This window comes from Topomyia yanbarensis, chromosome 3 (genome assembly GCF_030247195.1).
Source record: "Topomyia yanbarensis strain Yona2022 chromosome 3, ASM3024719v1, whole genome shotgun sequence".
NCBI classification, from domain to species: Eukaryota; Metazoa; Arthropoda; class Insecta; order Diptera; family Culicidae; genus Topomyia; species Topomyia yanbarensis.
Genome location: NC_080672.1, coordinates 62,990,062 through 63,012,045, shown reverse-complemented (window position 1 = coordinate 63,012,045; position 21,984 = coordinate 62,990,062). Strand labels below are relative to the sequence as shown.

General features: G+C 37.3%; 1 protein-coding gene across 1 annotated transcript in view; it reads left to right on the top strand.

Moving 5' to 3' along the window:
• LOC131691058 (mucin-2) overlaps positions 1 to 21,984 on the top strand; it is a 610,571-nt gene that overhangs the window by 438,362 nt on the left and 150,225 nt on the right. The window contains exon 5 of the mRNA XM_058977218.1: positions 11,228 to 11,605. Coding sequence (XP_058833201.1) covers positions 11,563 to 11,605 — 43 coding nt within the window. The 5' untranslated portion in view covers positions 11,228 to 11,562. The remainder of the gene's footprint in view (positions 1 to 11,227; positions 11,606 to 21,984) is intronic.

Here is a 21,984-nt window from a genome sequence, read left to right as displayed (position 1 = left end):
CGCATTGTGTACCTATCACCGACACCACCGAGAGGTTACTCCAAAACCAAAGTATCGGTTCATCTACACCGAGACCAACGACTCTACTTCCCATGCGAATAAAGATGTGATACAGAGTTTTCACCTCAAAAAATCCCAACGACCTCGGTTGGGATTGAAGTCAGACCCATTGAATTTAGCGGCGGTCACGCTTACCACTCAACCACCGGCGTCATCTATGATCAAAATTTTGTCAAACAACAATGATTAATTTTTGCCTTTCTCCTATAGAAAGGCTATGCAATCAGTCTAAAAACCGACTTTTTAACCGAGGCCCGGAGGGCTGAGTCTCTTATACCATTCGACTCAGTTTGTCGAGTTAGGCAAATGTCTGCGCGCGTGTGTGTATGTGTTAGTGTGTGTATGTGCTTTTTTATAGTAAGGTTAAAAAAGCTTCAAAAGCCTGGCCTGTAGTGTATTGGCACTGTGTGTGACTCACGACTCACGTTCGTGCCTAACCACTAAAAACATTCCTTACTTTTTACGCCCTTCTTTCCCACGGAACTACGTCATCGTATTACTTCGTGGGGGGGGGTTCGTTGTGCTTTCTTCGCACCTCTTTCTTCTGCTCTATCTCAGAGCCTCGCTTGGTTCATGGAGTGGCTCGACCTATGAGCTTTGATTTAACTACCGACTCTTCTCTTGCTTGTTGTCTCCATCTATCTACGTCGCCGTTTAGCTCTCGTCCCCGTGAGCGGTTTAGGTGCATTGAGCCATTTAGCTCGTGTTTCCGTGAGTCATTCAGCTCCGGCCTTATCACGATCTACTTGGATAGTCCCCAACGATGAACTCACACTCCTCCGATCGATAGTTCCCCGACGGGGGAATTTCTCCCGACACCGATACCCGCTTCCTTGAGCCATTTAGCTCCCAGCTTTATCGAGATGAACTCGGATATTATCCTACTCCGACTGAGAGTTCCCCGGCAATGGAGTTTCTCTCTGTACCGGTGTTTGTTTCGTTCCCCCCCGTTACGATTCTGTTGGGTAGTCCACTGTGGCGAATCTACCCTACCGTGAATTCCCCGGCCGTAGATTGCTCTCGACCCGATGTACCCTTCCATTTAGCTCACCGCTTCGTCGACTCGGTCTAGTCCCCGGCGGTGGAGCTAGCCTACTCACGAGTTACCCGGTAGGGTGTCGAGGTCGATCCGGCGATTCCGGTGAAGCCTGACGTCCGGTTCACTTGCGCCCCGACGACCCTGTGGGTGTATGTGTGTGTGTGTGTGTGTGTGTGGATGTGCGTGTGTATGTATGTATGTGACCAAAAATAAGCACATCGGTTACTCAGGAATGGCTGAACCGATTTTTTCACACTTAGTTTCAAATGAAAGGTACAACGTTCCCATAGGCTGCTATTGAATTTCATTTAATTTCAACTTCCGATTCCGGAGTTACAGGTTGAAGTGTCGCGCATGTCCCACATAAATCGGAATCAGCATGGTATCTAAAAGATGCAAATCTTCGTAAAATGTGTTCGAAAATGTTTGGATTTATAGTTTCAGCTCACTAATGCCCAATCAAATCCACGTTGACCACATTGGACAACTTCGGCGGAACCGGACGCTTCGGAAAAGTGGTTATATACCTGAGTTGAACTCACATCTGCTTCTCAGAAATGTCTGACTCGATTTTCACAAAATCAGTCTCAAATGAAAGCTAGAGCACAGATAACAGACATTTAGGCTAGAACAAAATGTATTTAAAAACCTGTGTAAACTTTCAAATTGATAAACGTTGAAAATTAGTGTTTCAGTATTGCCATCTACATAACCATTTGCTACATGTGTTTGACAGCTGCACTCCAACTGCATTGCATCGATCACTGCGCCATCTACAAACGTTTGCAAAACGCGTTTCAGACGTCTGTATTAGGGACCATTCATAAATTACGTAACGCTTTTAGGGGGGGGGGGGTACGACAAGTTGTGACAAGTTGTGACATAGGGGGAGGGGGGGTCAATTTTGGGCAATTTTTGCGTAACGTAATTTATGAATGGTCCCTTATTCGGATTTTCAGTGGCGGGAATTTACACACATTTCATATCGAGCCTAAACGTCTGTTTTCTGTGGCTAGAGGAATCCTATTGAATGCTATTAAATTTTCTATGAATCGGAGTTCTGGTTCCTGTGTTACGGATTGAAGTATGCGGCCACATGCGAGATTTCCATATAAACCGCTGATCAATATATGATCAGAGTGTAAGTGATCTTCTTATGGAATCATTGCAAAAACACGATTTTTGGTTGGAGACACCTCTAAATCATGTCCAAATAAAGCCATTTTTGGCGAAAGTTCTTGAATTCACACCTCGAACAAAGATTTGAGCTGACCGATGTATATTTCAAAACTTTTTCAAAATGTGGAGAGGTCTATTGACCATTGTTGATGTGGATCCCTGGACATGTTTAGTTTTTGTTGTGATTCCAGTTCATGAATTGGGAATACACAGCCGACAGTCAAATGATGTTCATGATTTCATGAGCTTCTTCGCGATTCTTGTGATATCCCATCACGTTACTGTGCTATCTTATTTATGAGTTTACTTTCGCTTTTTTCTATCAGACTAGCGGCATTAAGGATCTTAGACGCAATTTTTGTAATTTGTGTTCACTATAGTTATCGCGATATTTTAGTTATGAGTAGAGTGATCCATGTTTATGATTTCAGAATCTTATTATTGTTATTCTTGTTGTTGTGATTATTGTTCATGATTTCAGGATCTAAGTCGCGATTTTCGTAACTGCTGTTTAAGTTATCGTAATATTTTTTTATGTTTTCATGTTCATAATTTCAGGATCTTAGTCATGATTTTCGTAATTCCTGTTCATGTTATCGTAATGTTTTATTTTAGAACTTAGTTCCAAATTTGACACGAAGAGTAATATGACTAATGTTCATGATATTAGCAGTTTCACCATGGTATTCGTAATGGTGATAATATAAACTGGATCATAAAAATGTGACTGATTCGCCATATCTTGTTCTGTGAATTGTATCACGCACACTATTTGGGCTTTCTCAGCGCAGTTTTCGTTTTCTATCCAGACATCACCATTAACCTTATCAAACGAATAAAGATGTTCGAGGTCCTAATAGTTTTTTTTATATCCAATGCTCGTGTCTATTACTATGGTCGCTAGCATCTGGACATTTCATAAAACAGTGCTTGGAATAAAAACGAATAATTCTCCAAATTTTGTGAAAGAGTTCACGGGAAACTTCATTATCATGTTTCATGAAATTGTAAATGATTAGCGATATCTTCTAAATATCATCAACACGCAAAATAGTTTGTAAATCATGTACTACGCATCATGAACCAGTTCACGAATACATGAATAATATTTAATGAATTCGTGAAAAAAAAATTCACGTGAGTAGTGACTTATACCAGATATCATAAACCAGTTCACGAATACATGGATTGTATTTGATGATTTTGTGAACTATTTCACGAGCACGGATATTGGATCGTACCAAAAATATATTAGAGATCATGAATTAGTTCACGTGAATTAAATGAATTCATGAATAAAATTTTGAACTTCGCGAAATAGTTCACGAGATCATAGCCAGAATATTTTGGCTTTGTGAGCTAAGGCTTCTATATCTATGAAAATCATCATGAGTCAACCTTTGTTTTTATGAATAATGTTCATAGTTCGCGTACTGAAAATCGCATTAAAAATGCCTTGACGGAAACCGTGACTGAAGTTCACAAAACAAAAACAAATAGTTCCACTAAAATAAGCGTTATGCGGGCGTTACTGAAGGGAAATTGAACATAATTATAAAACACTTGATTTTTGTTCATGGTCTTGTTTTCAGGATTCATGGCACTTTATTCACGATTTTGGGAACAATTTTTTTCCGTGTAGTTTGGATTAATGAAAAAGGCACAATTGCACCGATAGGTGGATTAAAACAGGTCTTCTTTCATAAATTCAAATAGCATAAAATACCGAAAAATATTCAGCTAGAGTAAGGTGGGGTAAAAGTGCGCGTGGGAAAAAGTGCGCATAGGACTTTTAGAAGCACACAAGCGCTAGAACCTGGCAACTCTGAATGGATTTAGTATATCATTAAATCAACTAATCGGACATATAAGCATGAAAGGTTTGGATATAGTGGCTTGAAATTAAGGGGGAGGGACCATTTTTCGCTGCTTTGATGTAATTTTTTGAATTTTGGGAATCATAAATTGGCTGTTTGAATAAATCAGGATCTACAAAACTACAGTACCCTAAAAATCTTCAACATATGGTTGGTTGTGAGATATATTTGATTTGATGAAAAAATTCAGTAGTTTTCGTAACAATTTAATAAGTTAAAAAACTGACGGTGGGGTAAAAGTGCGCATAGCATATCCGCCCGAATAAAAACATGCAAATGAGGCTTTTTATATAAAAATTGAACTAATTCTTCCGTGATTTAAAGAAGGGACCAGCATCTTCAATAACTGCGAGCTCACCGGTCAAATTACAACTGATATGAGCGGTCTAGGAACAAAAGCATCAGCATAATTGGTTCCAAGGGAAAGTATAGAGTACCGAAAGCTCAGAGAAATTAAAAAAGAAACAAAAAACTATGAATATGTAAATAAAGATAGGTTCCGACAGCATAAATCATTAAATTGACTTTACGCTTGTCCGGACATGCCGCAGACTCAGGTGATTCGCATTTAATGCCAAAAGATCCTGACTCCTGCGTTGCAGAAGACAAAGAGTTAAGTATCCGGAAAACTCTAAGCTTGTTTATTGACCCTACTTCAAGCTTTTCTAAACTTTCTTACTTCAAAACCTTGCTCTTCCTTGAGTACTATGGCTCTTAATATTTGAAAAATACTTCACCTTCCAGTCCATTGCTAATTATATGTCGTTACAATATAAAAAAATAATAAAGATGTATTTCCAATATAAATAGCATATTGGCAAGAATTCTGGTAGTGATCCACCCAACTATGACAAATAATAATGTTACGAGGGGTGAGAGTTTGATCATGAACGAAATTGTCTAAAAATTGAAACATCCAAGTTTTTTCAACATAATGGAAAACTGAACAATATCAATCGGGGCAGAGGGAGGGGTACTTTTTAATTATGAAGGAAGAGTAAAAGGAGATGGCTATCCTAAAATAGATTAGTTTAATTTATGGGCGGTAATAAATCGGCTATTAAATCAGTACGCACTTTTGCCCCGTGCTATGCGCACTCTTGCCCCGACCATGGGGCAAAAGTGCGCATTTGAGTATTCGTAAGAAAATAATTTTTTCTCGGATTACACGCAAAACCAAGAGATATCTAGTATTACGTTTTGAAGATGTGTGATGAGAGTATTAATTTGTAATCATGCCGATTTTCTACCAATAGTTATTTTACGAAAACTGGTGCGCACTTTTGCCGCACCTTACTCTAAGCTGTCGGTTGAGCGTCTTTTAATTACTGCGATCAAATTCTGTACAAACACATCGTCCACTTTGTTCGCCACAGACAGTTTACTTTGACAGTTTTGAGTCTTCTTCAGGTTCCGCTTGACGATGGACTAATATTCCTCTATAGGGCCGAATTCTAGTGCGTTGGGAGGGTTCTTGTCATTGGGCGCCACCAGAGCCTTGTAGGCGATATAGCACCACACGTCCTTTTTGCCGTAATGACAGTATTCAAAATCCGGTCAAAATAGCGTGGAATAACATTGCTAGTCTCTGAAAATACAACTTCCCATTTGTTCGGTAGTTTCTTTGTTATCAGGGAAAAATGATTCAGGTGATTTTCGTGAGTTCTTTATATATATATATATATATATATATATATATATATATATATATATATATATATATATATATATATATATATATATATATATATATATATATATATATATATATATATATATATATATATATATATATATATATATATATATATATATATATATATATATATATATATATATATATATATATATATATATATATATATATATATATATATATATATATATATATATATATATATATATATATATATATATGGTACAATGTTATTGAAGAACTCTTAATTAAAGCTTTGCAGCAATTGCAAAAATAGTAGCAGCATGGAAATGTTATAAATTTCAATAAAAACAAAAAGAACATTCAATGGAGATAGAATTTAAAAAGAGATAAAAAGGAACAAACGAGGAAAAACTAATAAATAGATAAAATCAAACAAAAGAAAGAAAGCTACAAAATGACATTAAAATAATGGAAAAAGATGCTTTGCGAATAGTCAAAACCTACCAATATAAAATAATGAAAAAGATAAAAAACGAAGAAACAACAGAAGACGGACGAAATTAGGACAATGGAAAAATTAAAAATAATGCATGTTTGAAAACAAATTGAATAAATATTAAAATAAAACCGATTGCATAATTAAATCAATCAAATTAAACGAAAAAAATGAAAAGAAAATTAAACAAACATTGCAGAAACAGAAAAATATTGCAAAATGGGTAAAATAGTGAAAAACGGGTAAATAACGAAATAAAAACATCATGAACATGGAAAACATTAAAAATGGCAAAAGAAAGAAAAATGAATATAGCAAAAATATAAAATCAAGACTATAGTAAACAAATATAGAAAAGCACGAAATGAGACAAAGATGTAAAAGTAACAATTATACAAAATGTTTGAAATATTAACCCAGAAAATAAGAAAATATTAAAAATGTTTCAAAACAGAAGAAATGATAAAGTACAAGAATGGAAAAAATATATTGCTGGGCAAAAAAAAAAAATTAAGGAAGTATTGAGTATGCCCAAAAACAGACAAGAGTGAAATTATGGGAAACATGTAAAATAAAAATGGTTTAAATGGGTAAAAATAAAAATCCTAGAAGAAATTGAAAAAAAAACAGGAAAAAAAAGAAAAGAAGAAAAACAAGAGAAAAATTGATAAATAAATGGGTTAAAAAATAAATAAATCTTTATAAAGTAAAAGCGGAAAAAATAAAATTTGATGAAAAGGAATACCGAAAACATACACAAAAAACGCAAAACGACCAAAATAAAATAATAGGAAAAAAATTCACATGAAAAAAGTAACAAAATAGAAAACATGGAATTCAAAATTGTTTAAATGGGTAAAAAGGGAAATGCTAAAGGTAATGGAACATACCAAAAAACCAAAATAGGTGAATATTGAAACAAATTTATGGAAAAGAAAAGCATAAATTTCAAAACTGATAAATGGAGAACAGAAAATTTTCACAAGACGATAAAAATTAAAAACGAAAGAAATAGGAAAAAAATTAGGCAAATAAAAGAAACCTAAAATGCAAAATATGTAAAAAGGAGGGTACAAAAATACTAAAATAAGTTTATTGGAAGATATAAAACAATACAACTAAATAATAATAAATAAGTTCAGTCAAATGAATCAATTAAATTTAATGAAATGAATTAAACAAACGAATACAAAAGAAACGAATAAAACGATAGATAAAATGCAAAAATGGAAAAAATATGAAAAGATGAAACGAATTGCAAAATTGGAATAAATACAAAAAATTGGACAAATTTTATGAAATACAAAAATGGTAAAAATAGAAAAAGTGAAATATGGGGCAAAATATATAAGAAAGTAAAATAAGACTGAATGGAGAAAATAGAAAGAATACAAAACCTAGATGAAATGGAAAAAGAAATCAAAAAAGCAAATCCATGGTTAAAATCCATGAGATAGTTGTTGTAAAGTATGAAGTCTTTTAATACAAAATTCACAAAAACGGATCTTGTTTTTTTGCCCACTGCGCGTTTAAATCGTTTTTGAGGTCTGTTACAAAGTTTTCTTTTGATTAGAATTTTGAAAATGGAGAAAATTAAATCATACCAAAATTGAAACTTTAATTTAATTTTCAAATAAATTGCTATTAAAAGAATATTTGACAGAATCATTCCTTCAAAGTCGGCAGAAGGGTTCATGCTGTATCGAAACCTGAAACATGTGGTAGAGCATACAATTACAAATTTCTCAGCCAAGTTACTGGGAATCGACAAGATTCTCGCGGAACTCAAACATTTTCTCGTAGTAGGTTTGTTGAATCAACCCTTGCTTCCAAAAAGGTATATATCTTAAGGGTTCCCTGTGAGCGTAGGAGGAGGTGACAATGATAAGGGAATTTCTTTCCTAATGTTAATTACCGCAGTATCTTGCTGTTTAAAAATGAGAATGGGTAGCTTGGGGAAATTAGAAAATTTACTCAACGAGATTGACACATGTTACTATGATTGACACATTCATCGGATATTTTTTTAGTTACATAGCCTGAGTAAGGCCAAGCCGAACCGAATTGTTTGCAACGACAACAGTTCATACCCGGATCATAAAAAGGCGAACACGTAGACGAGCCCCCTTCAAAAGAACAAAGTTTGGAAAAGCAGTTCCGTCGAAAGAGCCAAAATGAGGCTGTTGGAAAACAACTTGTTTTTTTATACTTTTCGATTTTTGATGAACGCTTGCAATCCGAAATTTTCACTAACTGAAGCAAAGTGTTCTTCAAGGAGCCAACCCAATACTTCAGCAGAGCTTTGCAATTAAGACCCCTTTCGGAGACTACAGCATCAATCTCGACCTCGCGGGCGGGTATGTAGACAAGGTGCTTCGTCATAAAAAGCTTGCAGTAAGCAATTAGGTCATCCATGAGACGTTTCTGATCAGCTGATTATTTCTTGTTTACTTATTCTAACGTTACTCCGAGGGGTGCGACGTCCGACAATATCGTTGATTCGATCCAACATCAAACGCATCGGAACAACGAAAGTTGTTTATCGGACGAGTTTTTCTGTTCACAGGAGTCAAACGAACGTCTAATGGATTGCCTAATCATATTTACCTATTCAAGATAACTCATAGATAGCATCCCACATATGATCGGACCATGGCGATATCAATTACGGGCGAGTATTGTTTAGTTAGAGCACGCGATATATCGATGATTGTTGGAGCTGATTTCAATATTTGCTTGCTTAGCCAGGGTTTCCCCAACACAGACGACGGAGCTGATATGCTGGCGTCGAGCAATCGTTTTAGTGTGCTATAAAAATAGTCTCGCTGTATGTGCAGCTGTTCAGTTACTTTCGGAATTTGTCAAATATAACAAGTCTTTCGTGTTCGAGTATCGAAAATTGGCCTTCAATCGACCTTCATGGGAAGGCAATTTTGTAAAGAATTGTTTGAAATTATTCCACCACTGGATCTCTGCTGCTGCTGTTTTCACCTTTAAACCATTGCTGATCGTTAGAACATCGTGGGGTCTCGGTGAGCGGCAACAATGACGTTAAATAGCTTATTTTTGATCCGAAAGTAGATCATCCAGCAGATATAATTTGTGTCGAAAACGAGACGTATCGGCATTATTTTCCTGAGGGTATGTCGATCGTCGAAGCTGCCCTTCTGTTAGCCAATACTGTCATGTGGGCTTCACGACCCGCGCAACGAATATTTGATCGGAGAGAACGGGAAATTAATGCCACAAAATTTAAGTCGAACAGACGCATTGCGAGTGATTTTGTGTGTCTGTAATGCAAGCGTGTATATTGCGAAAATTCGGAAAATTTCTAGTAAGTCCCCTCCCCTCCCCTTAGTTATCGTACTACCCACTCGGGATAAAAGTATTACGCCGGTCCTGATAAATGTTAGGGCTCTGTTATGTTCCAAGGGATGGTGGAGTCGGTGGTGGAAGAGGACTAGAAGTTCGCGAAAAGAAAAAGCTCCGTTTATCAAAAGGGTACCGCTACTTACAAACTAAGGCATCTAAAAACATGCTTCTGTAGTTATTTCTAAAGCACGGGCGGACTCAACTGGAATTGCGTTTACAGAGAGGTGGAAGTTAGAGTTGCAGATTTTGCTGGGCAAGGACACTGAGTTATATTGGAACAGATTTACTTTTGATTTGCTTTTAAAAAGTTGCGAGATGGCAGTGGTCATCTATTTTAGTCCGCTTCTCTTATGATTTATTTTTATAAAGTGATTCATCAGCAGTGCTATCTTTGAAACCACTAATTGGTTGCATAATCACCTCGGTTATGCAACCAATTTTTTTCTGATCTTATTTTAATGAAAATAATTAAGCAGTTTTCATTTTGTTATATTCTGAATTGCACATATTTTGCCGCATGTATGTAATGTTCTTTGATTTGATGGCATTGTAAGGGAACACGTATCCGCCGGACTTTTTTTTAGACTGAGCAAACTAATTTCTTTGTTTGTTTAGTATTTATTTGATCAACTAGGAAACTAATCCACTGGGTATTCAATGCGCGTGGGGAATGCGCATGGTGTAGACTGAGTGAATGATGACTTTTGAATTATGCATGACGGCTGAGAATTAACAATTCGCAAGAAGAATTCAAAACCAGTTACCAAGAAGAATTCAAGACCAGTTGCGCCTGAGTAGTTTTTTCAAAACGGTTCAGCCAGATATTCGCTCCCAGGCTGTGGCCTAGTAATAATGACTGCATACCACGTTAATCCCCATTCATCAGCGGCTGGTGAAACATGCTTCAACAAATGTCAGACCAACCACGATCAATCGGCACATCAATCGGGACACCGGTCGCGCACACTTTTGGGGCGTGCCGGCATCTTAACTTGCAATGAAAGTGAAACAGACACCGCCTTGTCCGCGTAGCCGGAGCGCAACGTGCCCGGAATGATCAACGAGCTACAAATTATTATCAGAAAACTCGCGTCTCGGACACGCGGATTTGTGGTTTCATTTTCTCACCTTCACTTTTGTTATTCTGTACCCCATTCGTGTTGCGTCAACAAGGCGATATCAAAAGGCTGCCAGAACTGACCGAATGCCGGTAATTATCCGGGTTGTTAGACGTCTAGGATTACCAACATGGACCGCGCGCGTGCATGTGTGCGACCGTGGCTGGGTGTTCCCATAAATCGTGCCCCAGGGCGGTAGGGTTTAACACGGCTTGAAGGAAAGGTGATTTTAATTAGTTGTATTAGGAAATAGGTTGAGTTATGCGAGTCACGTCGATTTAACGGGTAGCACTAATTATCGCAATGTGGTTTGGCCGCCTGAAAGGCAGTTGGGTGGTAATTTTCAGCTATTTTAATATGAGCTATTTTCCGCTACGTGCTTTTTGCAGGCAATTTCTAACTAATTACTCTCGTTCTTATTTACAGATAACGCACCGTTCATAACCGTCAGCAAATAATCTGCCGGCTGAAACACGGCGACGTTGTGCAACAAGAAGAGAAGAAAAAACCTCCCAGCGAAAGAGACGCGACACACCGTGGAGACCCTGTGCGACAGCGGGACCGTCGCGACATCGAATCTACGAGCAGCGTGTATAGCAAGCTCCAAATTGAACTGACGGAAAGCAACACATGATGTTGCATCGGTAGAGTTCAACTGCCTTCAATAATCTTCAGTGTCCTTTGAGTAGTGTTCAAGAACAAAGAACAGCAAGTTTCATACAAGTTTGGAGAAAATCGTAGTACCCAGCCCAGCGTTCAAAATGGAGCTCCGTTTGGAGATTTTGTTATGCGTCCTGATTAACGGTAAGTTGGTTAAATTTCATGTTGCGAAATTTTTGAATGAAATTCATGCCAATGATTCAACTGATTCTAATTTGACTGATTTAACTGATTTGACTGATTTGACTGATTTGACTGATTTGACTGATTTGACTGATTTGACTGATTTGACTGATTTGACTGATTTGACTGATTTGACTGATTTGACTGATTTGACTGATTTGACTGATTTCACTGATTTCACTGATTTCACTGATTTCATTGATTTCACTGATTTCACTGATTTCACCGATCTCACATAACACATCCTTCAAGTTGAATTAGTACCTTGCGTGTCAAACATGCTGTCACGGTTAGAAAAACCCATTACATGCATTACTGACAGCCGCCGATTACTGTTGCATACATCAAGGCGTAATTGCTTGCTTGCTGAACTCACATCGCCTTCAGTTAGACTTCCAACGGGTAGCTGCACTAGAAACCGGTGCGTCGATCGGCACCAGCGTTGCTGTTGGCGATAAACCAAGCCAGAAAACTGAGCTCTAAAACTATGCTACGCAAACCGTTAGTTTTCCATTCTTAGTATGGCAAGCCTTATTAGTGATTCAAAGTGGGCAAACATTTTCTTACGATACCGAACGGTGAAAATTGATTTTCCTTCCGACGTCGCCGCCGTGGTTCCGAACCAGGGTGATTAATTATCGAAACCGTCAGGCTATGCATAACTTTCCACAAAGTAGGTTTCCTTTCCCCAAGCTTGACAGCGCCCCTCGCCTGGCAGTCGGTGCAGTGAACAATACAACAATCTCTTCGGTCTTTTTGTGCCGTTGCATCGCCTGCTTTGGTCCTGGATGGAAGAGGACGCTAGCCAGTCAGTATAGTGCACCGGGAGTAATTTGCTCTTGATTAAATGTTTGCGTGTTGTTTTCGTTTTATCTCAGCCAAACAGTTTTGTCCATTGTGCGCCCCGGGTTCGGTTCCTATTTCGAAAAACACTGGAGGAAAACGGAGGTAAAACTGCCACTCGTTAGATTCACGATAATGCTGCTGTTTACGGGGAAATGGCATCCGTTGCTAGACCGCATCAGTGTCCGGAGCTGGGTTCTTTGATGACCGAAAGAAAACTAAAGGTTGAAGAGAATCGTGCAAAAATAAAACCTAAGGGCATCCTAAATGCGGTAGAAATGTAAATAATTCGAACAGCTTTAAATCTTCTTAACCCTTCCGCGCAGATTCAAACTCTATTTTGTACAAGTTTTAGATAAAATATTCCAATATTCATTTTTGGTAAGGATTCCGGCAATAAGTCAGTGTAGATTCGTTATCAAAGACCCCGACTACCCGTTTATAATCATCAGGGCCGTCGAGAGCGGCGGCGGGCCCCAAGGCTAGTGTTACTGACGGGCCCTTCTCAACTTACTTATTTGAATCTTGATTAGAGGACTTGTATATATTCATTCATATATCAAACTATGTTGCTGTTGCTAAAATTGCTATGGTTACGAGTTTTTCAATTAGCGGGTTCCCGGGTACTCTTTTGCCCTGTTAAAAATGTACACAATGGTTAACAACCTTATTAGAGGTATATGGAGATAATCCGTGTATTCGCACAACGTTTGTGTCATCGCCTTTATATATACAGAGGTACTGACTTCATGTTGCCACATTCAATGATATATTTAATTTTGCGCAATAAACGCTTCTACTTGATTATTAGTCTGAAAAATAATCAGTACACTATGTCCAACTATGAAATTGTAAGGTATAGACATTGATCATCTTTACCTCCATTTGCAAATTTGATATTTTTAACTTCTCCAACAGGTGATTTTAAGGGACACCTCGAAAAGTAAACAGGAATACAGTTTGACCACAGTACGGCCATTTTCCGCTTTGATCGTCATTCATTTTTATTCACGTTTGACACAGTAGGTTGAAGTAGGGGAGACTGGGGCTAGTTGGCGGGGTTTTTTGGTTTCAATTTTTATCGCCGATTTTTTTTAAAGTGTTTGATGCATTGTCTCCATTTTTAGAGACAAAAATATGTGACGCGGAAAACCCGCTAACTTACCCCGGCCCCGGGGTAAGTTGGCGGTATGTGGGTATACGCCAAAAACTAAGCAATCAAATGGAGATTCAATTACTTCAAGGGTCCTTTTGGAACGTGCTGAATGTCTTTTCGAGAAAACTGTATATTAACCGACATTTGCTATTATATCTCAGTTTCAATACCCCGGAATTTTGACTTTGACGCGTACTCCCTATACAAAAGAAAATTTTCGTAATTTTTTATGCAATTGGCCGGAATAAATGTCTCCTGCATTGGCGAGATACACAAGAAAAAGATTTTCTTACTTTGGAGTGAATTCCAGAAATAAAAATATTTCATATTGCACTGTTAATAGTACCGCCAACTTATCCCACGTGCAGCACCGCCAACTTGCCTCAACCGCATATTTTATTAGAAATTATTTAAAAAATTACTTTTGTTTGTGGATAGATGTAATATCTATACGGATGCTCTTTTCACGCGCTATCGAAAAATATAATCATTCGGGAAATAGATTTAAAATCACTCTAAATAACGCAAAGCATTTAAAATTTAGAACATTTACGTGATATACTCGAAAACACATTATCACCCACAACTTCCACCAAACAAATCGTTTTGCAATAAAAACACATTGGATAACGGGTTTTACCTAACTTGAGGTACACAAGAAGAGCCAGCGCTATATGTCTAATTGAAACAGAGAAAAAGGGATTCCGCAAACTTATCTCAACCGCCAACTAGCCCCGGGCTCCCCTACGATATTTTGCTTCTGTGGTTTAGACAAAATGATACACGGGTAGATTTATCTGTTGGTAGCGGTGGAGCAGTTTTTAGCTTTTGTTGTTAGCAAGAATAAGGTAGCAAATTCAGCTCGTAATTCTCGTTTAACCCTACAACGGTTTCGTAACTTTTTCTATACGTAAACGGTTTTGTGGGGTACATTCGTACCCCAGAATTAAAACCGCTCTAATATGCCTAGTTTTTATTGAATTTATAATTAAATTAGATAGTTTTATTCAAAAATAAGCCAATCAAAGCAGCCTTTTCAAAAATAATCGTGCTTTGCAAATTTTTTATGCACATTTTCATTTTTATACAATTTGTCCTAAAAATACGTCAACATCCCTTTTTAACCTTAATATTGCTATAACTTCGGAAGCTTCTAACCGATTTTTACTATCTATACGGCGTTGTAAATATTATTAAATTGCCTTTTGAACAAATAGTAAATAATTCAAAAACCGCCCAAAAAGTGCATTTATTCCGATGCTTGTTTGAACACCAAATACAAATACAATACAAATAGTAAATATACAGCAATATGCAGTAACGAAGTTAAAATAGGCGATGAAGGAACAGACCAGTGCATTGTACGTTCCAGAACTTGGGCTACAGAAGATGAGGAATTGAGTGGTGCGTAGTACATATTATATACAAATCATATTTTGACATCAAAACCAAAAAATACGATTACGATCCAAGCGCCTTTTCTAGTTACTTTGCTATAGTAGCATTATTAAATCAAATAACAGATTTAATTGTTCAGCAGTGTTGAAGCCTATACAATTTCACGCAAGTTACTATGTATCGATATTTTGCTTATAAAAAAGATATAATAAAATTTCCGAATTATATACACATGATAAAACACTAACGTAAACGGTTTTGTGGGGTACATTTGTACCCCAGACAAATTTTAAGCAGGCACTGTTAGGTTATTTAAGTGAAACAAATAGGTTGCACCAGCTTTAATGGAAGTTTAATAATCAAATTGATTTATGATAAAGTTTGCTTGCAGTTAAAATAAACCGTAACGGATGTACCCCAGAAAAACCGTTGTAGGATTAAAAATATAGAACAACCGAGAAAATTTTCTAATCATAGCTTTTATGAAGGTTTTTTTGGAAAGGAATATGACGTTTTAATGTAGAAGTCGGTTTTAATACGCTGTTGGAATATGCAGTAATAGACAAGAAATGACACAGAACGCAGTAATAAGGAATTAAACGCAAATAAAACAACTGCGAGTACAGCGGGCAAACGACTGCTAGTACTGGTGACTGAATTGAACTGATTTGATTTCCTTATTTGGCACATAGCAATTGGCTTCTTATGGATATCACAAACATCTCTAGCGACGCCCAAAATTAGTGTTCCATCTTAACACAAAGCATTTTTGGCGAAAAATTATTTTAACGTGCTATAAAAATACAAATATGCAAATAAAAATTTATTTCAATTACCGGTTAATTAAGGTCAGTCTACCTTCTCATCCCTCCCGGAGTCCAAGCTAAAATCGTTCCGCCATAGATCCCCGGCAAAAACTAGCCCCACTGTGGATAAATTGTGTTGCTATTGTTTTCTTTGGAAATGTTCTTTGAGACCAGCTATTCGAGAAGTGAAACAATTACTAAAAGTGAAAAAGGTGCTCAATGTGGCAGGAGCTAATATCCTACAATTGCACCATATAAAACATTAATCACAGTCATTCGTTACGCGAAACAACATACAACACGCCAACGAATGCGGCAACGTTAACTAAAGCATCCCCGTATATATAGACAACGGCTCTAAACAGGTGCGCTTACACGATTTATCTCTGCCCACTCCTGACATGGCGATAAAAAAAAGTTTATATCAAGGTACGGAGAAATGGATTTAATAACATTGAGGAACATTTTCCAGGGTAATTCTAATCCTTTTCCTGTGGTGAGAATGCTTGTGAACAAACTAATTCCTTTTTACAAAACCATTTTATGCATATTAACCGAACATGGAACATCTCATCAGACAACACCGGTTATGCACCCAGGGCAGATTCCTATGCGCAAATTCTCCAAAAAACACTGCACCACCTAAAACATTGTACAGAAGTAGCTAAGAAAAGTCCGCCAACTATAACCGCTAACAGCACATCGTTATCTTATGCCAAACCACAAAAAGCTTCAAAACCAAGATTTGTGGATCTTACAGAAACAAATATTCACTCAATAAAATACTCCCAGTGTCTGCAATCCAACAACCGGTTCCACCAGTAAAGAAACGAACACAGAAGAGGACGGATACGTCCGTGTGCTTGCATTTCTGTTTGGCGCTGTTCTCTTCGAAAATACATTGAATTGGCTTCTGAACGTTTTGTAAAGTATTCTGCCAATTCAAACAAAAAACTCTGTTTTGTTGACCTAGTACATAAAGTAGACAACTCCTCTAAGAACGTTTGTTTTAACAAATGTTAAATATATCGTCGGTTGTCACGGTAAAGATTGGTCACGTCTATCGATACCAGGACACATGTTAGTGAACTCGGGTGATTCGTAGTTATACTGCCTAAGCTCGACCCTCATTAACAGAAGACAAAGATTAAGCCCGTACGATATTAAGCCACTTCTAGTTTTCCGATCTGTTTACATCACATCCTTGCTCTCACTTGAGTACTATGGCTCTAATTTTCATAAATTTCCCTACCCAGTAATCTCTAGCTAATTGAATTTCGTTAAAATGTAAAAAGAAAATGTGACTAACATAGTCGAAATAAAAAAGGAAAAAAGTTAAATATAAAATAAAGCTCTGGTATCCACAATTTCGAATTCTCAAGTTATTAGATTAAAATGTCTTTCAAATTTTTCTCCGCTTTCATCATATGACAATTTAATAGGGTGAATAATTACAAAGAAATTACAATTCTTATTTTTCTTGCTCTTCTATGAATACCAGACGTTTTCACCCATCTTCCGGATAAAAATTCGGGCCCCCAAACGCGACCCGGGCCCCAGGGCAATTGCCCCGGCTGACCCCCCCTCTCATCGGGCCTGATAATCATACACATAGAACTCGGTCGTACCATATCTGATCTTCGTTCGAGTATAATCCGCTAATTATTCTAAATATTCCTAAAAAAATGAATCAGAAACATGACAGGTACATTAAAAGTTCTCCCAGATAACCATAGAGTTGGCATATTCTGTCTAAAGCAAGTTACTACTGCGTCTATAAACCCACTCATAATGTCGAGAGCGACGATGTGGTCATCAAATCAAGTTTGTCATGCGTAGATCTAGTAAAGCACGGAGTTGACTGTTTCAAGGATTCCTTGCCCTAGCGAGCGATGATTTTGAATGGTACTCGTACTCGTTGGGAATTAATTGTGTGTCGCTTCAAACTCGTATCGGGTAACTTTTGGCAGAACTGCCAAAAAAATGCCCGACGTTTCGGCCGTTTTTGCCGTTGGCCTTTTTCAGGGGAAATTTAGCTTAATCGTTTTTGTCGTAATCGTTGATTGCCAGGAGGTCTGCAAGTATAAACATCAAAATAAAATGTTAATCGAGTTTGGTCAGCTTTCAGAGTCTTTCTACAACATCAGAAAAGTTATAATAGTCACGCTCTTACTACCCGAGGCCATCACCGCTAATAAATAAGTTCCTTGAAGTGATATTTCAACACGATAATTTATGCCTAACGCCCTTATGCCTAACGCCCTTATTCCTAACGCCCTTATGCCTGACGTATTTGTGCCTAATGGGGTACATCCCGACAAATTCTAGATAAACTTGTGAAAAGAGAATAACTCAAATGAAAGTCTCTCTTTGTTTACTTTTTCTTCCGTCACTAACTAGGACACTTTTTGGTTAGCTTCTGAACTTTTAGCATAATATGTTAGTCGACATCGGAGTCTTTCGATATTTATTGTAACAATGTTGGAAAGTTTTATCATGACACCATAGTAATCGAAAGAGAAAGTAAACACAGAGAGACCCTCATTTGCGTTATGCCCTTTTCACCTTTTTTATTTAGAATCAATGTGCTCTCTTGGCTCAGAAAGAGTGTGACTCTGACTGCCCTCATATCTCATTTCTTCTTCCGCCTAAGAACTAAAGGCTTGCCTTTAGTTCTTAGGCGGAAGAAGGAATGAGACATGAGGGCCGTCAGAGTCACACTCTTTCTGAGCCAAGAGCCCCTGACTGGATATATGTCCACTTGTGTTTGTGTGAAGCTGAAACAATATTAATTTAAAATCCTCCCAGTTAATAATATGATCTATTTTTCAGATCTATATTAGAGCTGGTATAAAATAGATCTAGCGGTGGAGATGCTCTAATGCTTGACCCCGAAACTGATTCAGGTTCCAACTGCAACCATCATCAGTTCAGGCACTTGGACAGCAGTTGAGATTATAATAAAGTGACCAGACGTGCCGGATTAGGAGGGACAGTCCTTGATTTCAAAATCTTGTCCCGCATGGTGACACGTCCCGGAAAGTGAATGCTTATTTTTATTCAAAAAACCCATATTGTTTATTCATATGACCAAAATGTTTATAAAAGTATTGAATAATGCTACCTAATCAGCAATCTTCGTAAGGGACTATTCATAAATTACGTAACGCAAATTTGTTCTCCCTCTCTTCCTCTCCTGTTACGTAACGTTCTAGTTTACTCCCCCTGCCCCATATGTCACACTTTGTCGTGCCCAGTGGCGTACCCCGGGGTGGCTTTGGGGGTTAACCTCCCCAAATTAATATTCATAGGAATGAAAAAATCGATGCTAATTTAATTAAATATTGTGCAAAATATTTTTGGAAGAAAATTTTCGGAACACTACTTTGATAACCTTTTGTTTTTAGAATCATGAGGACTTTTGAAAAATTGTGGAATGGGGGATCTTGTAACTTAATTCTTAGCTGAGATCCCATAATTTGTCAAATTACGTCAATATATAATAAAATAATTGCCTGAATTATTATGTGTTTTTTGGCTTAAGACTTAGTGTCTTCAACAAAGTTTTCCAAAATGCTATTTCAAACAACTTTTTTGAGTCATTAATACTTTATATATTCAGAGTATCGAAATATAGGAGACTCTATGTAAAAGAAAACCTTTAAAATAAGTTATTATAATATTACTGTATTTGGTATATCTCTTCTGCGGTTTATAAACAGCAAAATTAATATTGCATTCGAAGTAAGAGTGTCTGAAGCCTACAATAAAAAGTTATATTGAAAAGAACTGGCTTTAAAAAAAATTGCCAAATACTGTTTTTTATCTCGATATGCTGCATTAATGTAGCCTTAATATATTCAACAAAATTGTTTAAAATGATACTTTAATTGCTTTGCGGAAGTCACAATTCTCCAAAATTACTTCAAGAAGAATTTGTATATCAACAGATGCGTTGTTTTATGTTGGAAAACTTCTTCGAAGTTGTTAAACCTTCAAAGTTGGAAATTTCGAAATTATGTAATCTTGACTGTTCTTGAAAATTTGTCCCACTTTAAAATATTGCATTCTTTGGTTTCATTGGCATTTTATATAAAAAAATAATCTAAGGAGGTGTTAAAAACTGTTCCACATTGGTTCTTCTTGGTTTTAGACTGGAGTGGTATCTGTTAGTCTACTCATGTTTCTGAATTTGCAATAATTGATCAAACTCTTATTGAATGTCAGCATTTTCAAAAAATCAACAATTTCAGTCAAACCAAATTTCTGGCTACGCCACTGATTGTAGCCCCCCCCCCCCTAAAAGCGTTACGTAATTTCTGATTGGTCCCTATACTTAAAATTCACCGGGTATTTTTTCATTACTTTTGGGTAAGATTCTGTTATCTTTTTGGTAACAGACCACCCAATTGCTCATTGCGGTATTTATGCCATATTACCGGAAAGGTAATAAATGGTGGAATGACGTATTTCGGTAGCTGTACATGTATCACACAACCAAACAGTTTTTGAATATGTGTCAACCACGGCTCTTCGTATGTAGGATAATTCGGATATGGTTATGACTTTCATTGGTTTAGATTTTAAATTTACAACTAAAAAAAATTTAATTGGAAAGGAATTTTTTTTTCAAATTACTTTTTTTCCCAGTGCCCAACTTGAATTTTTGACGGTAGGTAGGGAACATAATTACCTACCTTGGAACAAAATTTCATCCAAATCAAAGATAGGTTTTTTGTAAATCGTATTTAAATTTTTAAAATTGATTTTTTCAATGTAGAAGTCGATGCAGAATCTTTTCAATATTTTTATTCAAAAATTTGGCTATTTTTGTAAAAATCACTTCCACTACATTTTTTGTAGGATTTGTCGTTTTAAGATTATAGCTATTTGCCAAAAAATGTTAAAAAAGTTAGACCCTTTTTTAAAGACAGTCTAGATCATTTTTGGAAAAACCAAGTATGCCAAGTGGCTTTTTGTGACAAAGTTCTCATGTACAGAAAGTTTCATTAAAATCTGACAGTGTGCTGCCAACACTTGTTGGAATTGGCATGAAATTCTCCGATAGTAAAATAAAAATTTTAGGCAGTTTTCGGATCCCAACCAGTTCGCGGATCCGGCCTAGTTCCCGATCCGGACCAATCTCCGGATCTGAACCTCCCGGATCCGATCCAGACCACTTTCCGAATCCGGACCTGCGGATTCGGTCCAAACCAGTTCCCAAATCCAGTCCAGTTCCTGGATCTAGCCCATCCCCTTTTCCCCTATCCTGGTCCGGACCGGAACCAGGCCCAGACTTGGTACTTAGATCCAGATAAGTGTCGGTTAGGATACGTAGGTCTTGCTTCCCGTACACAGTCTTCCCAAATGAACATCGAACACCATGTTCGCCCTAGTTCTGTGCTCATCTTATACCCACATTTCGTGTGCAAACTCGAACGCGCTATCAAAACACGTGCACATCTTCGTCTACACATCTGAACCCCATGTACGTACACGGTGTTCGTACACACAGGTTCTATTTTTCTCTTTCTCTCACTCATCATCACTAGCGTTGACTCTTTCTGTTTTGTGTATGCACACAATGTACGTACCCAGTGTTTAAACCTAAGTTTGCACTTCGTTCGCTTGGGTTCGGTGTTCGATGCAAACCTTTACACAAAGGCACAGCATGTTTGAGGTTGAACGCGTGCACGAAATTTTGTACACGGGTGCAAACTTGTCGATGTTCATTGGCCGTACATGACGAGAAGGGCTGTTCATGTTTTGTGCAGTCGCTACCTTGCCGATGACGTCACACCACTTTCTGACTGTACTTTGAAGCTAGCCGAGTGTGAGCCGATCTTCAAGTGTTCGCTTTGCTTGACGCGCAATGCAATGACAAGCAAAATGCTGCACACTTATTGACAATCCGACGCGTTGATATTTATTGCATAAGAAATTTTAACATGAGTGCGACTCAGAGAGGATTTGAATGTGTTGGTATTGCCGTTCGGGGATTTTTTTGTTTTAGTATTAAGGGAACCTTCTCCTGGATTCGGCGGAAAATCAAAGCAATATTTGAGAATTTTTTGTGGAAAAATTAAATGACATGCGAATTTCTGCTTTGGATCTTTTTTTCCGTTATTTATGGATAA